The 18,497-nt window shown below is 39.1% G+C and overlaps 1 protein-coding gene across 1 annotated transcript; it reads left to right on the top strand.

Moving 5' to 3' along the window:
• The first annotated feature begins 5,452 nt into the window (after positions 1–5,452).
• On the top strand, positions 5,453–18,403 carry dnah9 (dynein, axonemal, heavy chain 9). Its single transcript, XM_042508302.1, has 10 exons — positions 5,453–5,788; positions 9,018–9,214; positions 9,304–9,462; positions 11,274–11,404; positions 12,365–12,576; positions 14,574–14,807; positions 14,963–15,130; positions 15,603–15,719; positions 15,859–16,009; positions 18,285–18,403. Exons 1-10 carry the CDS (start codon positions 5,453–5,455, stop codon positions 18,401–18,403), a joined length of 1,824 nt encoding a protein of 607 aa, XP_042364236.1.
• Positions 18,404–18,497: the final 94 nt, after the last annotated feature.

An 18,497-nucleotide genomic window follows, 5' to 3' on the forward strand; every position in this document is an offset into this window, starting at 1 on the left:
TAGTTATTGCTGTTCAGTTTTTCAAATATATATTTATGTCTCCCACTGACTCGAGGTTTTAGAAACACTGACGTCCAAAAACCAAGCTTGCTAGAGGGGTTCAGGGGCATGCTACCCTAAAACATGTTTGAGTTTCCTAATGTAAATATGCAAATTTTAAGACATTTGGAGAGCAAAAGTTGGATAATGATAGCTATAAAACCATGTCAGTGGGCAGTAGCAGCAATCAAGCAAGATACATAACTGGTGAGGGGGTCTGGGGGTGCTCCTCCAGAAAGAAAAATGTAATTCAAAATAAATTTCCTGCATTTCTACACCACCTGCACTAGATTAAATTAGTTACATTGAGGGTGTAGAGAACAGCCTAATAATTGGACCCTGTATGAGGAAATGAGAGAGTAATCATAATCAGGAGTGGACTTTTATATTAGCCCTCCAACTAAAGGGACCAGAGAGTTATTGATCTACTATGACGGTTAGATATGAAAAATATTGAATAATCTTACTTGTCTACCTTCCCTAAAATAACTCAAAAATGCCGCCTAAAGCTCCCTTTTTTAAAAAAAGACAATTGTATACTGATAGAAAGTACAGAGGTCCTGACCTCTGTGACCTTAATGGTCAGTATGGCCATGAAAATGTGTTTGAAATCATATTGCCAAACTTTTTGGATCCATGCTGCCATTTCTCTCTGTAACAGTCTTACTGTAATCCCCCTAGCTGATAAAGATCAGGGTCCGGCAGACATTCCCGGTTTATGTATTTGAGTGTCCAGCCACCCAGCTGGATGTAGCCAGCAGCTCCGTCATATCAGTGACCAGGCAGTTTGTTTGATTCTGAAATGGAAAGTCTGGCTACAATGGTTCTCTTTGGTCTGTCATCTTAATCTTCAAAGTCATTTAGAGGAACTGAACCGCCTCAGTTGCTGCTTCTGGACAATTTGAGTGACTCACACCTTCCAATCTGCGCACACACACACACACACACACACACACACACACACACACACACACACACACACACACACACACACCTTCCTTGGAGGTCTATGAGGCTCCACTGTGATATGCACTTCCAAGAGACACATGACGTCAAAGGAAACATTTGATGTCATGTTGCTCATAATCCTGTTTCTCATCCCACAGCAGAGCGCTGAGCAGATTACACACACATTGTGTTTGTTGTGGCCAAATTCCACTAAACAGCTTAATGAGGATAAATGCCGACTTTATGAGTATAGTTTGATCATTCCTCACAGGGGAACAAAAGAGACACAGCTGAGTACTTCTAACACACCTCAGAATGTTCTTAAACTTGCATTTTACACTTTTTTGCAAGTTGGGTTAGTTTGACAATGGTCTGCCCAAAACACAGCTTAGTGCCTGAAGCATGAGTCTGAACAGTGAACTTGCATCAGTGTTCAGGGGCCTCAAAAGTTTCACATCAGACAACAAGCAAGGTTACTGAGCTTCTGAATATCTCAGGAAAAACAGTTATCTATCTAATCTGGCGCATACTGATGTTTCTGCAAAGTAACTAAAAAACTGCTTCATGGAGCAGGCCACATGTATTCAGTATAGTAGTGACACCTTGTGGCCAACTTTGGAAATCGCATCTTTCTGCATCAACCAAAATGGATAAAAATAATAGTCCTGATGAACCCCATGAAACCTGGCCAAATTGACTAAATTTCTTTCAAAAGGCAGCGATGAGCAATGCAAGAAGAAATTACCCAGAAATTAGCAAGAAATCAGTGAAAACTACACGTAGATTAAATCAAAAATAGCAAAAATAAAAATAAATAAATAATAAGAGTTTAAAAAACAGAAAAGTAAAAAAACAAGGAAAATGCCTCCAAAGATAACTATAAATTGTAGCAATAATGAATAAATAAACATACATTATTATGATAATTATTTATGTAGCTCCCTTCTCATTTTTTCAAGCTTTTAAAAAAATCATTTTCCAAATCCATAAATTTCTTAGAATGTGTGGGACATGTATGTAATTAAAAACTGTTGTTTGCTTGGTTTGGTGATTGCTCTTATACTCTATTGACAATTGTCCATGGATGTACTATGTTTGATAAAGATATGCTTTGCTTGGTATTTTATTTTTATTTCACTTCTCTTTTCTCCTGTCTCCCAAGAAATGTGCTTGTCATTTCCTATGAGCCAGTTAATATAAGATATATTAACTGGCTCACCTTAGATATGGACCTATATATATTTTTTAAAAAGAAAAATTTAAATGCTATGCTATGAAAGGCAACCATGCACCCCCATCCAAAATAATCATTAGCAGGTGTAAATATAATCAGAAATACACTCAAACAATAGCCATTATTATTATTATTATTATTATTACTGGTTCTAGTTCTGCTGTGTACTGCAATTTTGCAATTGATTTGTCAACGGTAGCCCACAAGTAATGTCAACACTGTAATGTCGCTATTCCATTACTTTTAAATGCAATAAACTATAATGTTATGTAAATGTCATGTAGACTTTATCACTATGGACTGTTAGTTTTTGTAGTATTAGAATCAGAACAGGTGTCCTGCCAAAAAGTGATCGTATGCCCGAAACTGCCGTCCATAGGGAGTTTGCGCAGCCTGTTAAAGCTTTATCACTTGATCACCAAGTATTAACGTCTTTAGCTGCTCTCACATGGATCAAACAGTCGTAGCATGTAAAATACACATAACTTTATGTCCGTGATAAGAGCATAGGTATTTCTTTGTGAAACTTTAATGTTTCTTGAAACCCAATTTTTTTTTGCGTGTTTGCGATTTATAGCTTGACCAGGCATGACATTTACACAGTTAAAAATATTGTTGTCCCCGTTGTTTGTATGCGTTTGTCTAAACTTTTGTTAACATGTGGAAAGTAGTCTGTCATACTTTACGGATGGGTAATGTAAAATAAAGGTATTATCTGCTATTATTGTGTTTCACAGAGACATACCTGTGCTCTTACCACGGACATAAACTTATGTGTATTACAGATAAAAAAAAATGGCTGAGCATGACCAGCTATCATCAACATTGAGTAAAGACGCACGCCGCACGTACGTACGTACGTACAGACCAACACAACAGAATTACCCAGATACACTGCGTAGAGTCGCACAACTAAATAGTAGCATGGCTGAAATCACAACAATGCCCGAAGTCACATACATGCGGACCATAAACACCACAACAGCTCTGTTTAAACCCTTCATTTACCCAACTGAATGTTTGATAACCGCAAGTACAACACACACTTCTGACAACGAAAGGAGCCTCTATAACATGGCCCCTGCTTTCAGACACGATACGCAAAACCTAATAAAACGGAATAACTAACATAACACAACAACATGTAACTAAACATGACAATTGCATAGAACTGTTTAAGAAATGCAATATTACAATAGGAGACTAGGCATAAACACACACAAGAATACGGCCGCCAGGCATCATGGGATACATGTCTCTTTCGCAGCGCACAGAGTCTGGTGCTACAATACAGAAATATCACTAGGCTATAATCTACGGCAAAGAACAGTGGACACAAGATAAACATGAAAATCGCGACTCACCCTCCCAGTCAGTGCTGCTCTGGTCCTTGTTGATGCTAATACAGCTGGAGCCGCTGTTTTCCCGCGGAATGGAATCTCAATGCACAGTCCCTCCTTCATCCTTATATTTCTGGGTCAGGTCCTTTTCAAAACCGAGTCGAATAAGATACTGTGCGCGGATAAAATACACTCCTCTGATGATGGCTAAAATGTTGTTCAAAGCTAACAATGAGCTAGCACCGGCAACTTCTCGGCTAGCTGCGGCAGGTACAGGTCTTCAGCGGCTGTACCGCCCTCAGCTGATATGTCCTTGTTTTTAAACCATTTTCCTATGTCCATATTTAATTTAAAACAGAATAATACCATTTTCAGTTTCTTTAAAAAAAAAATAATAATACATAGACTAGTTGCTCCAGTTTCTACCTGTTTGATAACTTGAATTTAGCTGGGCTGTCAGAGACGTCAAATGGGCGGGCCCGCGAGCCCCCAGGAAGTGCGCCAGGCTCTGATGCAAAATTCACATAGTGGCCAAACGTGGAATTACACCGTCCGGGTTGGTCATGTGATACCCACTGTCTCTGAAAATGATTTCCCCATTGACTTAAATTGGGAAAGAGATATCTGTAAATCAGAAAATAACTTCTTTGTGAGCGTGAGGGGTTTTTTTTGAGCAGCTCTCATAGGGATAAAAAGGGCCCCGCCTCCATAGCTGTATCCATATTCTTAATACATCCTGGCCTGGTTAAAATGTCAAAAACATGTCATAAAAATGCCATAAAAATGTCATAGTAGGCTATAATATCTCATAGAAAAGTCATAAAGGTCACAATAAAAGTCCTACTATAGTGTATAATAAAAGTAATTAAATGTGTAAGAGTGTAACATGTCAAACTATTTGATAAAAGTCACAATAGGCAATTGAACATCATAAATAGAGGTCATGATAAAATCCTGGTATAGTATGTAATAAAAAAGTCAGTCTATGTGCTTTGTTTGTACGACAATGCTGGTTGCCCAAAACTGCGCACAGTCATCAAATTTTGAGAGCCCTCAAACCAAGATTTTTGTTTCAAAATGCTCTGAAATTGTTTAGCTTTCAAGTTTTTAAAATTACTTCTTGGGGTGAATTCTGAGCTAGCAGGGAATGTTCCCACAGCATTGGCTAAAGGTACCTACAAGCTGCAATCATGTTTTAAAGAAAACATTTTAATCTAATGTTCAAAGAATATTTTAAGGATGTTTATCATTTCAAGTAATGTTCCTTAAGGTTCAATGCTGACTAAAACGTAAAGATTTAACTGCAACATTCAGAGGATGTTTTGGTGATGTTGAGAGGTAACAGATCATAGAATGTTCTTTTTATAAAATGTTCCCACAATGTTACATATGAACAAAAGAATTTAATATTGAAAGCAATTCATAACATGTTATTGAGGCCTTAGATTACAGACCATTTTATTTTCAATGAAAATGTAATGTAATGCTATATGGTAACAATAAAAAAAGCATTTCTAACATTTTTTTTATTTTTACAGAGAACGTTACCCTAACTTTAAGAAAAACATTCCCGCCCCCAGTGTTAAATAGGTGATTATGGCCCTGTCATTTGAACATAATTGTTCTGTGTTACCTTAACTGGTGGCTTTTGTTGCCACACTTCGACAATAACTTCCCCCCTGTAAGTCAAACAAAAGGCTGCATCGGTTAACAATAGGTGTCAGTCAGCAGGGGGACAGACTGAGGGATGTCCCGGTCTCGGGTCAGCTCCAGGTCGCTCATGTCCCCTAAGCAACGGCCTGATTAATGCAAACACTGCGTTACTATGGAGGCCGAGACACAATCAGTTTAACACACTCACTCACCGGGATTGACCCGGGGAGCAGCGGACATGGAGGACCCGAGACTGGACTTCATAGGGGAATATGTGCTGCGGACTCTCAAACTGAAACAGGACAAATGGCAGAAGTGCGTGTCCAGCGAGGACAGCAGACAGGTGCTACAGGAGTTCCTAGACAGCACGGAGAGGAGGACTCTGGTGGTGTTTGTGACCGCGGCCGGACTGTTGCAGTCCGCTGCGGCCTTCACAGCCGGCTGCAGAAGCAAGGCGGTCTACTTTGTGAAGCGGAGCGGTACAGCGTTGCGGCCGGACTCCATGCAGGATAACCTGGTCTACGGGGACTTGTCTTACGCTCCACTTGAGCACTTTTCTGCTCTAGTTGAAGAGGTAAGCAAGCAGCAGAGCGGAACGTGTTAATTATTGTTAGATGCATGGAGATGTGGCTGAACATGACCAAGTGTATGTCTCTCTGCCACACTGGAGCTGCACAGCTGTGAGTGTCAACTTTTAAACTGTGTCTCTAGGTCCAGTTCTGCAGTTATGTAGCGTACTTTTAGGCCTACTTAACTTGAATATTCTATGTTCCTTATATGTGTTTTTACCACATTTCTACTACAAATACCCAATTTTATGCAGGGGCGTATCAACCCACAAGATTTGCCCCTAGTTAACCACCCCCTCAACTCTAATTTGCAAATACTTTGTGAGAGTGGTGGAAAGTACCTAAAGGACTTTAAACCTTTGAACCCTGAAGAAATTGGTGCTATTTCTTTCTAAAACATTTGGGGAAGAAATGCAATAAGCAATTTGGCAAGAAATGTTAAACAATCAGTAGATTTAGAAAATTATTTTTAAAAAGCTAGGTTAAAAATTTAGGGAGCTAGGAAAAAACTTCATAATGGTGTATTTTAAATCATCATAATGGTGTATTTTAAATGATGTTACTAAATGATTGTACTTTTAAATTTTTCTTGTAATTACTAGAAAGTAAATAAACTTAACCCTAACCAGATAACAGTTGTAAAAACAAAGTGTCTAATGTATAGTTATATAACACTTTAAAAAGGGCCATTCTTCACATTCACAAAGTTTACAGGTGATACCTTAAGAATATCTGGCTGATAATACTTTTGTATATATGTATATTTTACTGACATTGTGTTAATATATTTTTTAGTGGTTTTTAGTAACAATATTTGGAACTTTTATTAATTTTTGACTTCATTTGTCATCATGAAAACTTAAGCCTCATTGGGTTCACATTACACTGTATGATTGCTGTGGCACGCATTGCCCCTGTCATATTACTCTCACAATTGTCGCATATTGGCATGTAGTTCTATTTAAGTGCTTTACATAAAAATAAATAACTGTTGGAATAATAATTGAAAAAAAGTTCTATAGCAGTACAAAAATAACATAGTCCAGTAAACAATTATACATATTTTTTACTATGGTGTGCACTCGTCATTAACAAAATGTAGATGAGTGTTGAGTGAATTAAGCAAACCAGGTTACATAAGTGCAATGTAAACTAAAATAATCAAAGCTATAAAACTAGGTTCTTTATTGGGCCCTCAAGGCCCCCAACATTTAGTGAGGCATAAAGTAGGCCTATTAAGCACATTTGCAAATAATTACATAATCAAAAACTCATTACTGCACATTTATATGGTGCCTTCGGGCCCCCTGAGGGTCCGGGGCCCTGATGCAGGTTCCTTATTTTGCCTCTTTATTATCCAGCTTCACTATATCTATCTGACAGTAAGCTATTGTTACTTTAGACACATGAAGGTAATATGTACAAAAAAGATCTTATTAAATATGATATCTTGTTATAATGTTAATAGTTAATCGCTGGTCCACCACAGCTTGATAAAAACAATAATAAATCCAAATGTTATAAAGCCCAGCACCACTTGGGGTATTCTGTCCCCCCTCTCAGAGTGGTACGTTCCGTCTCTTCAGCGTAGTTCGCGAGGACATCAGGTGTGTCAGTTAAACCACTTTTAGCAGTAAGGCTAATTAAGTCCAAAACGAATGTTTGTGCCTTTATTTTTGACTTTTGCGTGCGTCCATTGAACTGTAAGTACGACAATAGTTACATGCATATTCATCGACTTAAAACACCATTCGTGCGTCCTTTCTTGTCGACTAACGACACTGCTGGTTATGCTAATCAGGTCCGCTTCAGAGCAATTAGCTTCCACCTGTGCAGAGCCATTTCGTTTTACTGGGATAATATAAAGTGCGTAGCTGGTACAAACTGGTCTTATAATTATACCTAGTGGTAATTTAAGACAGGCAAAGTGTTAAGTTATCATCCAGTCCTAACTCATTGAATGCCACTGACGTATATATACGTCGTTCAAAAGCTAGCGCTTGAGTGCCATTGACGGATATATATGTTAAAGTGTGTTTTCGGTGGCTGGCACAAGGGGGCGCTTTCACGCTCCCTGTGTGTAAGTTTGGGGCTGCTGGGATTCGTAGTTGTAGTACAAAAGACGGTAGCTCGAAGCATGTAGTGGAGTAGCCGGGATCAGAGAGCAGAGTGATCTGTAATCTGTTGCTGTAGTTTCGGTGATTCGAAACTACAGCAACGAAGCTACATCAATTCAATATCGGCATAAAATGCCCCCCAAAAAACGGAGAGGGTCAGAAGAAGAAACTGTCACGCCCCCCCCCCCCCCGAAAGCTGCAGGTAGGAAATATGGAATAGTACTCCGGCTCTATTTTGTGGGTTTTCTCTCTCTGAACTGGGGCGATGATTTGTGCTGTACTTTCCATATTTATTTTATCCATTTTTATTTTACAATAAAATAACATTTGTATTACAATTTTCAGATGTCTTTTGTGTCATTGAAGGCAAAATTATAACATTCAAATCACTGTTTTGCTTGACAGACTCCCTTTCACAAAAATGCATATTTCTCAGTTTTCTAGAAAAAAGTGGTCTTTTTGATGAAACTAGCCTCTATTCAACTTCAGATAAATCAAGAATGGAACAAGGTGCAAACAAATGGTTTTTTTCCCATGACGAAAAAGAGAGTTTCTTCTTTCATTTGAGCTATTCAGTGTTTTCAGAGTCTTTGTACAAAATATTCTGTGGGTCTTGAAAGATGACTCAAAATGGCTGGAAAAGCTGGCACAAGCCACTTACCATTAAATAACAGGGCTGGCACTCAATGAGTTAATGGCATTTGTAAGTAATATGTTTGCCGGACTATGTTTGTTTGCAAGACGCAACGCTCAGCTATCCTCCTGCCTTTCACAGTAATACAGTACATACCTATATGACACTGATATGGACCATTCTGCTGCATTATGGGAACCAGCGGTGGAGGAAGTATTCAGTCCCTTTACTTAACTAAAAGTACTAATACCATACCATGAAAATACTATCTTAAAAGTAAGTCCAGAATCTACAGTTAAGACAATTCAGGACCAAATTCAGAGAAAAACACCTCCAAAATTTAAAAAAGGGGGAAAAAAAGTTTATTAACTCAAATATTGTATGCCTAAATGTTTATTAAAATGTTTGCCAAAGTACCCAACTGAGAAATATCTAATAATTTTTCCGTGTCGTGAAAACTCCTGTTTCCTTATACTCTTTCAGGTCGTGGCCCCACTGCTGTCTAACAGAAAGAACCACACTGAATGGCCCCAGGTCGTGTCCCAGGACGTCTTACGCCACGTCCACTCCCTCAAGACCAATGTGTTTGTGGTGTCAGGCCAAGTCCAAGGCAAGACGCTGCTGCCTCTCCCTACAGGCTCCGAGAGAGTAGAGCAAGCTGCCCTAGAGACAGACAAAAGGTAAACAAACACATGAGGCATAAAGGTTACTGTCAGTCCATCAAATTTCCCACTTCTGAAGTAAATGGTTTCCTTGTGAAACTTCACAGGGGGGAAATAGTGGAAAAGAGCATCATCCACTCCTTGGAGTCCGCAGTGATTGAGTGGAGCCATCAGATCCGCGCCGTCCTGAAGAAAGACTCCTCTGAGGCTCTGCTGGAAGGCAAAAACCCCACACCACACACAGAGCTGCTCTTCTGGAAGAACAGGTCAGCACCTCTGTTATTATGGACACTGAATATCTACTGGCACCTTCTGAGAAGCACTTGTTCCAGAGCTGTGATTGTGTGAAAATAACACGTCCCTACAGGAGCTCAAAGTTGAATTGTTTCAGAAGTTTTTGCTGGTGTTACTAATTATTCAAGATCCAGAACACCAATGCAGTGAAGTGAAAAATGTAATTTGGAACCCAGTGCTCTCTTTGTATTTCTTTACATAGCAGAATTATTTGGTCTGAGGCCAAGATTCTCTATTTTTATCATTCATTGCACAAATGTGATTAAAAAAACTTGTTTGTTCTCCATCTGTTTAATACCTCATTTGCAGATATTGACTGCATCCACTCCAGCTACAAAAACTGTTGATAATTTAGCTAAGCTATAATGTAATTGTTTACTAAATGGAAATTTACTGACGTTTAATCATTAAATAGAATTGGTAACTAAACTGCACGCAGGGACTTTTCCTCAGTATAATGCAGATGCAAATTTGCACTGTTATTCTATGGATTATCTTTACAGCTCCATTGTGTTGGGCACTGATTCTGAAAAGAGATGTTGAATTTTAAAGGATTTCTTAAAATGGAATATAAAAGGAAATTACACTCGCGTGCTGAAACTTAGACCAAAAACCCCCAAACTTATTTCCATAGTTATTTAGGTTAACTGACCCTTTAGATGACCCTGGAGGAGAGAGACCATGAATTATTTGAGAGGAAATAAGTTGATTTCCGTAAGCATGAAGTCTACAATAATACTCCAAATAATAAATATGTATCACCTTAAATATGCTGATATTCTAAACAGATAATATCCTCACCATGTGTAATGATGGTACCATAACTTACGTTAACATAATGTAAAAAACATTTTTGAGTGTATTTTATTTACCCATTACACAGGTTGAGTCCTGTATATGACAATGCATCATAGTAATACCACTTAATAAAACATAAATAAAAAACTTGACATGACAGAAAAAATATTTTTACTTTCCAGTGTAAACAGAGAAGACTTTTACTAGTAATAAATTGAAAATGACCCAGCCAGCTAAGGACTCAGCCTTTGGACAGCCACTACTTTGTGCAACAAATGATGTAACTAAAGCCTGTAGAGTGGCAGCATATCTGTCTGAAGTGCAGAAAAGTATAGAATGTCATTTGCTGATCCTGACCGATCCTGTCTCTGTGTTGGGGATAATTAATGATAATAAATAATCAATGAAGTAACTGTGGTGCCACCTGTGTAAATTTGCACAACAGCTCTCTCATTCTGGCCATGGTCCTGTCAGTCCTGCTCTTTGATAATTACAGGTATTTATTAAGCTCAGAGGAAAGATTCCTATAAACAGCTGTAACAAAACGTAAATTGGGGGGTTAAAACCCAAACCCTATCCTGCATTGCATTCAGTGGCATAAGGAGACATTAATCTAACTGTTAGACACTCTGTCCTAATGGCATTAAAGATTGTGTTTTTATCGACATTTTAATTTGTGATAGACATGAAATAGGGCTGGGAGATAGTAAGAAAATTAAATATCACAATACTTTTGGCCAAATACCTCAAAATCTAAGCTAAGACACGTTGAATGAGGCAAAACTCAACATATATGAAAAGTGTTTTTAAAAACGCAAATGGCGATGCCTTTCAGTTCTTTAACAAAACAAATAAAAGAATGGCCTCTACAGGGTTTGAGGAGGATTTTACCCACAGCCTTAGTAATGGACTTACAAGCAGCTGTTTCGACACAAACCACTGGTCTTCTACTAATGTGACAGCAACCTTTTTTTTCTCCTTAAAGATGTGCAGACCTGGAGTGCATCCACTCACAGTTCAAATCTTCAAAGGTGAATAAAATGGCGATGCTGTTGGAGGCTGTGGAGAGCAGCTATTACCCGGCTTTTACTGACATGCAACAGGATGTCCTTGCAGGTAATGACACAGTCCGTACACCTGACAATAGACAAATGAAATGAGGGCCTGCTTTCCGAGATGCAGCAATTGTTTGGATGATGGGCTAAAGCGTGACTCACTGTGAGTTATCACAGGGTTCCTACGTAGTTTGGAATTTATGAAATTTTATATGGATTGTAGTCATTTCCAGGATAAGTATGGAAACATGAAAAGAGAGTATTGAAAAATATTTGTTTCCAGACTATTACCCCTGTTACGTTTTTTACTATAAAATTTAGAATTTCCAAAAATAAATTAAGCACACAAGCAGAGTGTTGTTCATGTTGTTTTGAGCAGGCAGCTAGCGGAGCCAACATTTTTACCCCTGTGTGAGAGAGTGCAGGCCAGATAACCAAATATTAAGCTTGTCTGAACATTTATGAGTTATGCAGTGATATGGTTATCAGAAAAGTAAACAGGATTCTTTTCTTTTCTTCTTTCTGCCTCAGAAGGCACAACCTTTATGGCTGCGTCCATCATTGTTTATGTAGGTACAATTGAACAAGACTGATTAAACAAGAGTGCAGTGACAATCAAAATACCAACTAACCATCTTATTATTTTTTCAACTCATTTTCGGTTACTATTTTTGAAAGAAACAACAAATATGGAGGGAACAATAATATCTTTACTCAATATGTTAAGCTACAGTACCAAGTAACAATCGAACATTTGGCAACGTAATAGTATAAATACTCAGAATGTATCATACAAGTTAAGAGGTATATTTTTTAACAATTAAAACGTCTAGCTATTTGTACTCGGATGTCAAATATGATAAGAATATTCTTCTGGAAAGTCTGGATATTGGGATCTGAAAAAGTGCAAATTTTTTTATTTTTGATTTTGAAAATGTGTAGGAACCTTATTATCACCATTAACTTTTTACATGTGATATTCTGAGACCAATCTGATGTGAATCTCATCTTCACTCACCAGCCTTGGAGGAGTCAAAGGACATCTGCACCTTCTTGAAGCCCCTGCAGCGCCTGTTTGAGGACATGGAGAACGCAGAGTTTCCTGATGTTCGGGGTCAGATCGCTCCTTTGATGCACACAGTGTGCCTGGTGTGGGCCAACTCCAGATATTACAACACCCCAGCACGCCTCATCGTTCTGCTGCAGGAGACCTCCAACCTCCTCATACAGCAGGTCAGCAGGTCTCTCCTCTGTGTCGAGTGGCTATCAATCCCAAGAGCTCGCTTTTCTTTTAGTATCATTTTTATGGCACCAATCTGTTTTGCGAAGAAGTCATTACTGTGGTGTTTCTGAACTGTCAGAGGTCACCTGTCAGCACAGAGTGGGTGGGTGATACTGAGAGTTTTTTTCTTGGAATTTGTGTTGATGAAGTTTTACTGTCTGTGTGTGGAACTCGTCTATATTCTTCTTAGCTGTGAAGGCTTTCACTGCGCACCATTCCCTGTTCTCTTGGTCCCTTGTGTTCAGTGTTTTGGAAACAAACCTTTGTTTTTGCTGACAGAAATGTATAGTGTACCAGAATTCTGTCCCAGTAAAGACCAGCCACCAGGGCTGGATTATCTCACCAGGGGGGCCCAGGGCAAAATTTAGCTGTGGGCCCGTATTCACAACCCTCCCCAGAGCTTTTCTCTCTTTTTTTTGTATCCTGTGGCGTTTCAGTACCCACAGTGCACATAGCAGACTACACATGGCAGTCCTGATTTATTTTGCCCAGAACCCTGGAGACCAACTGGTTATCCCACATGGAATACTATCCTGCCCAAATTTTCTGTGTGTCAGTTTGTATTGTGTGCAATATCTCACTTCTGAAGGAGCATTCACCGTGTTAGCACAATATTAACTGAAATAGTTGTAGTAAAAAGACAGGGTCTCAAGATCAGGTGGCTGTCTGTTAAGCATGTAGCAATAGCTACAAGACAAATCAGACACTTTTTAGGCAATTAATGTGTGTGAATTAAACAAGCAAAATATAATGTGACTTTGTTAGCACATCAAAATGGAACTAGATGGCACTCAACTGCAATATCTCTTTCTGGAAACCTGGCCTGGTTACTCAAGATAGTTCACAGACCTTTTTGTTCGCAGTTTCATGTAGGAACTATTTTCTTTCTGTCAATCTGTGCATGTGATAGTGTGTGATGTAAACAACAATGCCATTCTCCTCGGCTGAGCTGCAATGTCAGCTAGCTCAGTGATGCCAGGTGAACTAGCAAGCTTCCTTCTGCGTGGTGATTCAGTTGGCGAGTGCAGTTTTGTATAAAGAGAGGTATCAAGCAATATAGCCTCAAGAAGTGACTGCAACGACTACAGTATACAGTGAAAGGAAGGATATATTCATGACTGCATTGTGTATATCCAAATACCACCAAGTTACTCAGGGGCAGAAATAATATAAACAAAAGAATGTCAGCCTTGATTTCTTTTGGCCGATAATTCATATCTTAGGATATGTCAGCAATCAACCTGTATGTCCTTTCCCAAACGTCCTTAACATTACCACAGAAATAAAGTGAAAGCAAATCTAGCTGAAGTTGGTTATCTGACATTTAACTAACCCTTCATGATGTGGCCAAATGTTTGTCAGTTTGCGAGCATTTGCTAACATTAGCAACTAACTTAAGATGTGACTATTTACAACGTAATGTGCCTGTGAAGATTGTGAAAACAATATACTGAGTGTTGCGTTTACAGGTCCCCCAGCTACATCTTCAAAACATCTTAATTTTTTGACATTCATCATAGATAAGCCTAGCACATAGCATATTTGAGTTTGACAGGAAAGGAAAAAGAAAAACCTGAAGCTCGATCAACTGTTACTGGAGCACAGAGCAAAAAGGGCTGGACTTATGAACGGTTCATAAATAGAGCCATTCATGATATACAAATAAAAACTAAAACTAAAGCTCCATGTCCCAGGCAGGAAGTTAGCATCCACACCAATTGATGATCTGTGTAGAAAATACCCAATACCTAATACCCACAATCTACAGGGAGTTATGTCCTCTTGCTGCCCATTCAAAATACAGATGTCTGGCATCACTGTTTGTAAAGGACAGTTACACGCTTTTACAAATGAAAAAGCTAATTCTTTCATGACATTGGGGATTATTAGCTAAATATGTATCTGTCACTGAAGCAAAAAGAAACCTGTTACTGCTCTCCACCACCAGGCCCGGGCGTATATAGTCCCAGAAGAGGTTCTGAGAGGAGAGGTTTCAGAGAACCTCCTGAAGGTGCAGACGAGCTTGGAGATCCTGCAGCTGTTCAAGAGCACTTACGAGGACCGGAGGGCCAATCTGAGCCAGTACCAGAAGAACGGCAACTTTGTGAGGCCTTGGGACTTTTCTCCACTGTTGGTCTTCTCTGGACTTGACTGCTTTATTAACAGAGTCAGGACCATTAAGGTGTGTATGAAAACACTAAATATCTGCAGTATTTGGACTGTGTATTGTGGTGGCAAAGTTAAACTTCTGCTTATATAAAAGATCAGGCCTGTCCCTACAGTAATACTGAAGTTTAGCTTGATTGCCCTTTATTTCCCATTTCTTTTCCCCAATAGGACATGTTGTTGACAGCTGTGGACCTGCTGAAGCTTGAGAAATTGGAAATTGGAGGCATCCGAGGCCGAGTGCTCAGCCAGCAGGTCCAGTTGCTCCACCAAGAGTTCATGGACACATATAAATTGTTCACAGAGAAGCCTTATGACTGCTTGGACCTCAACAACAGGGTATGGCGTATTAGGATCACAGGGTGCATGACGGCTTTGTTCACTTGCCTGCTGGGAAAAATAGGCTGTAATTTTGTAGAGCAACTTTGAAGGTCAGTTTATTTTCACAAACGTTTTATGAAATACATAACACAAGCAACTAGCTGAACACTTCTCAGTACATGCTTCTTTTTTTTTCAAGGCTGGCAAACACCACCACAGCCTAGTCACTCCAACGTTTGTGGAGTAAATTGTGTCTCTGCCCAAATGAAATGATGTTTTTTTCAGTGCCATCTAGTTGCTTAAGCAAGATGTTCCTGAGTTATAGCAAGAAAAGCAATTTACTCTGCTTGCGAGACCCAGTCAGTGCTCCCCGCTGGATAGCTTTGAGTCAGTGAGATGTGAAAAGAAATTTGCTGTGCTGGCTCTGCGTTAGCTTGCACCGCTCTGTGGTGTTTTGGCTGTCGGTCTAGCTGAGCTATCTGCCCTGCAGGAGTATGAAGAAGACGCGAGGGAGTTCAAACTTAAGGTGGATGACACAGACCGACGACTAGGAGCCATCTTCTGTCAGGCCTTTGAGGACGCCTCTGGACTAGAGCACACCTTCAAGGTCTGAGAAATTAATCTCTGTTTCTCTCTCTCTCTATCACTCACTCTCTCTCTTTCTCACACAAACACACACACACACACACACACATACACATTCACACATATTTATTGAAAGTCCTTTCCTTATCTGATGTCTGCAGGTTCTGGATATGTTCGGCAGCTTGCTGGAGCGCCCCTTAGTGGCTGCAGATGCTGTGGACAGATACCCTCTTCTCGTCTCCATGTTTGACAAAGAGCTGGACTACTGTAAACACCTATACAACAAACACACCCAAACTGCAGAGGAACAGGGTGAGAGCCACGACAATGCCTGCATTTAACACAATACACAATTTAGTTACTTCACAGAGACGTATTGGTGACCAGAGTGGGACTGGGACGAAACCAGATAGTTTGGTTGAGGCATAAATCAACCTTTAGATAGTATGCTCAGGTCTGAAGATGAAATAATGGAGAAGTTAAGAATGCACATGATCAAGGTTAATTTACTGCTCAGTGTGGTTAAATCAGACATACTTTCTCACTCACATCTTACTATGCAGATAGTTTTGGCTTTGTTTGTGCAGGTTTTAAGACATCATTCGCTGAGATTTCAGCCTCTGCCTCTATGTAATAAAGGTGATGTCGCTATACATTGAAAATAATTTTAAAAATACATATATACATCTGAACTTGCTCTATATGGTGCACTTTATTTACTACCCTCCACTTTATTTGAGTGTTTGGTTTCAGAGTGACATTTACATTCTATACTGTATAGTGCCCTCAAATACGCACAGTGGAACAAAAAAAAGCTAACAATCGTAGGATTCCTTGCCCTGTATTTTATACATAACTCAAAATGAATATGACTGCTGAATGTCTGAAATCTCAATCTGCTGCTCACAATGGGAGAGTGAGTCCAGACACAACCGTGTTATTCTTTGGCAGAAGAAATTCTAAAGAAACCCACACTTTTCATACTGTTGGGGGAGGGGGTATGATAAGGATGTCTCCAGTGAGTGAGTAAAAAATTTCAGGCCTGCCCAAAATGTGCAATAACAACTAGGGGTGTCAACGTTTACAATTTTTTCTACACGTGTAAACGGGACTTCTAACCGACGTGTACCCCGTTACACGATTTATGATCTTTTTCTATCGCAGTTGCGCTATACAACCACTAGATGGTTCTGTCTCCATTCAAATACCTCCTAATCTCATTAAATCAAAGCCATTCCAGTAGTTAGTTATCGCACAAAAACGTTTATTCAGCGAACAGAACTTAAAAAGTAGGCAATCCATCTCACCATTTAAGGCTTAGACCTACTTATGACAGAAAGTAAAATGAGTTGAAAATAAAATCATCAATTTTGACAGACAAGAAAACGTACAAGTGAAAGCTGGAAAAAGTTTAACCTTCTTTTTTAATCATTGTTTTAACTATTGCTCACTTTTGTACAATATATTTTTTTAAGCTCCGCTTGTTCATCGCTTGTTGCTTGTTGTCCATGCGGCCCCGAGGTAACTTGAAGTGACGCGACACTGGCTGTGGCTGCGTTTTTTTTTTAATATCAACGTAACATTGCCACCTGTGCATCTATTATGTATGCGGATAACTGCATTAGTGGGAACATTTAAGTGTATAGTTAGTTAATGTTATTATCTTAAGCTTTCAGGCAACATTATCACCCCTAAAAATACTATTGGTGAGAAATGAACGAGGAGGAGGAGAGGAAAAAATGACGTGTAAACGGTTATTGATTTTTCTGAACGGTTATGATTTGTTATCCGTGTACCCGTTTACACGTGTAGATGTTGACATTCCTAATAACAACCACACACTACAGACTCTTTAATGTGAAATAATACCTGAATATTTGTACTTACAATTTATTAATACTCATTTTCACTGTTAAATTTTGTTTTGGTTTTATCCTTGCTTAATATTAGATTTTATTGTTTTATTTCATTGTAATTATTTGGTGATTCTACAGTTTCAGATTCTAATGTCCAATTTCAGTGCTGCTTTTACCAGCACCTCATCACTTAGCTTCGTTCCCTCTCATGTACCTCATGTTTGGAATGACAATAAACCTTCTTGAACTTGAAACTCCACATTTCACTGCTATAGTTCCCAATCTCTTCATATATCTACAGTAGTTATTTTCTGTTATGTACAATGTGTTTAGAGACAAATCTTTGTTTAGAGACAAATTTTACTCTACCTGGACTTTCGTCTTTGCATGGTTTTGATTTTAAAGCCCCCAAACAGCCATTGTTTGCCCACTCAGAGGTTTTCACTTGTTTCACTTTCCCATGTTGCCTAATTAGACGTCTTGTTAGGACTGTGTGGGTAGGTAATTGGACTTTGATAGACAGTTCCCTTGCTGTCGTTTAACTTTTGTTGCATCCATTTGGGTGGGACAACTTACCATTATCAGTTCTATTGTAACAAATACTTTTCTGAAACACAAAAGTTACCAACATAGTTCCAACAAATTTCAACATGACTATTTTAGTTCAATCTTTCACTGATTTTGTGGTAAATATGTGTGTAACAATAAGTAATGGTTCTTAACCTGCTCAGGTTGGGCTCCAGTGAATAAGAATATGCCAGCTGTAGCTGGTGGGCTGAGATGGGCCCAGGAGCTGCAGCAGCGAATCCAGACCCCCTTCTCCAAATTCAGACACGTCTCTTTTCCGTGAGTTTTCCCTTTTGTCTCCAACACAGTAGAATAAAAAATGAATTTTAGTGTGGCCATGCGATTCCAGTGGTCTTAGTGTGATCTAACTGCTCTCT

Source organism: Plectropomus leopardus, chromosome 19 (genome assembly GCF_008729295.1).
Source record: "Plectropomus leopardus isolate mb chromosome 19, YSFRI_Pleo_2.0, whole genome shotgun sequence".
Taxonomy (NCBI): Eukaryota; Metazoa; Chordata; class Actinopteri; order Perciformes; family Serranidae; genus Plectropomus; species Plectropomus leopardus.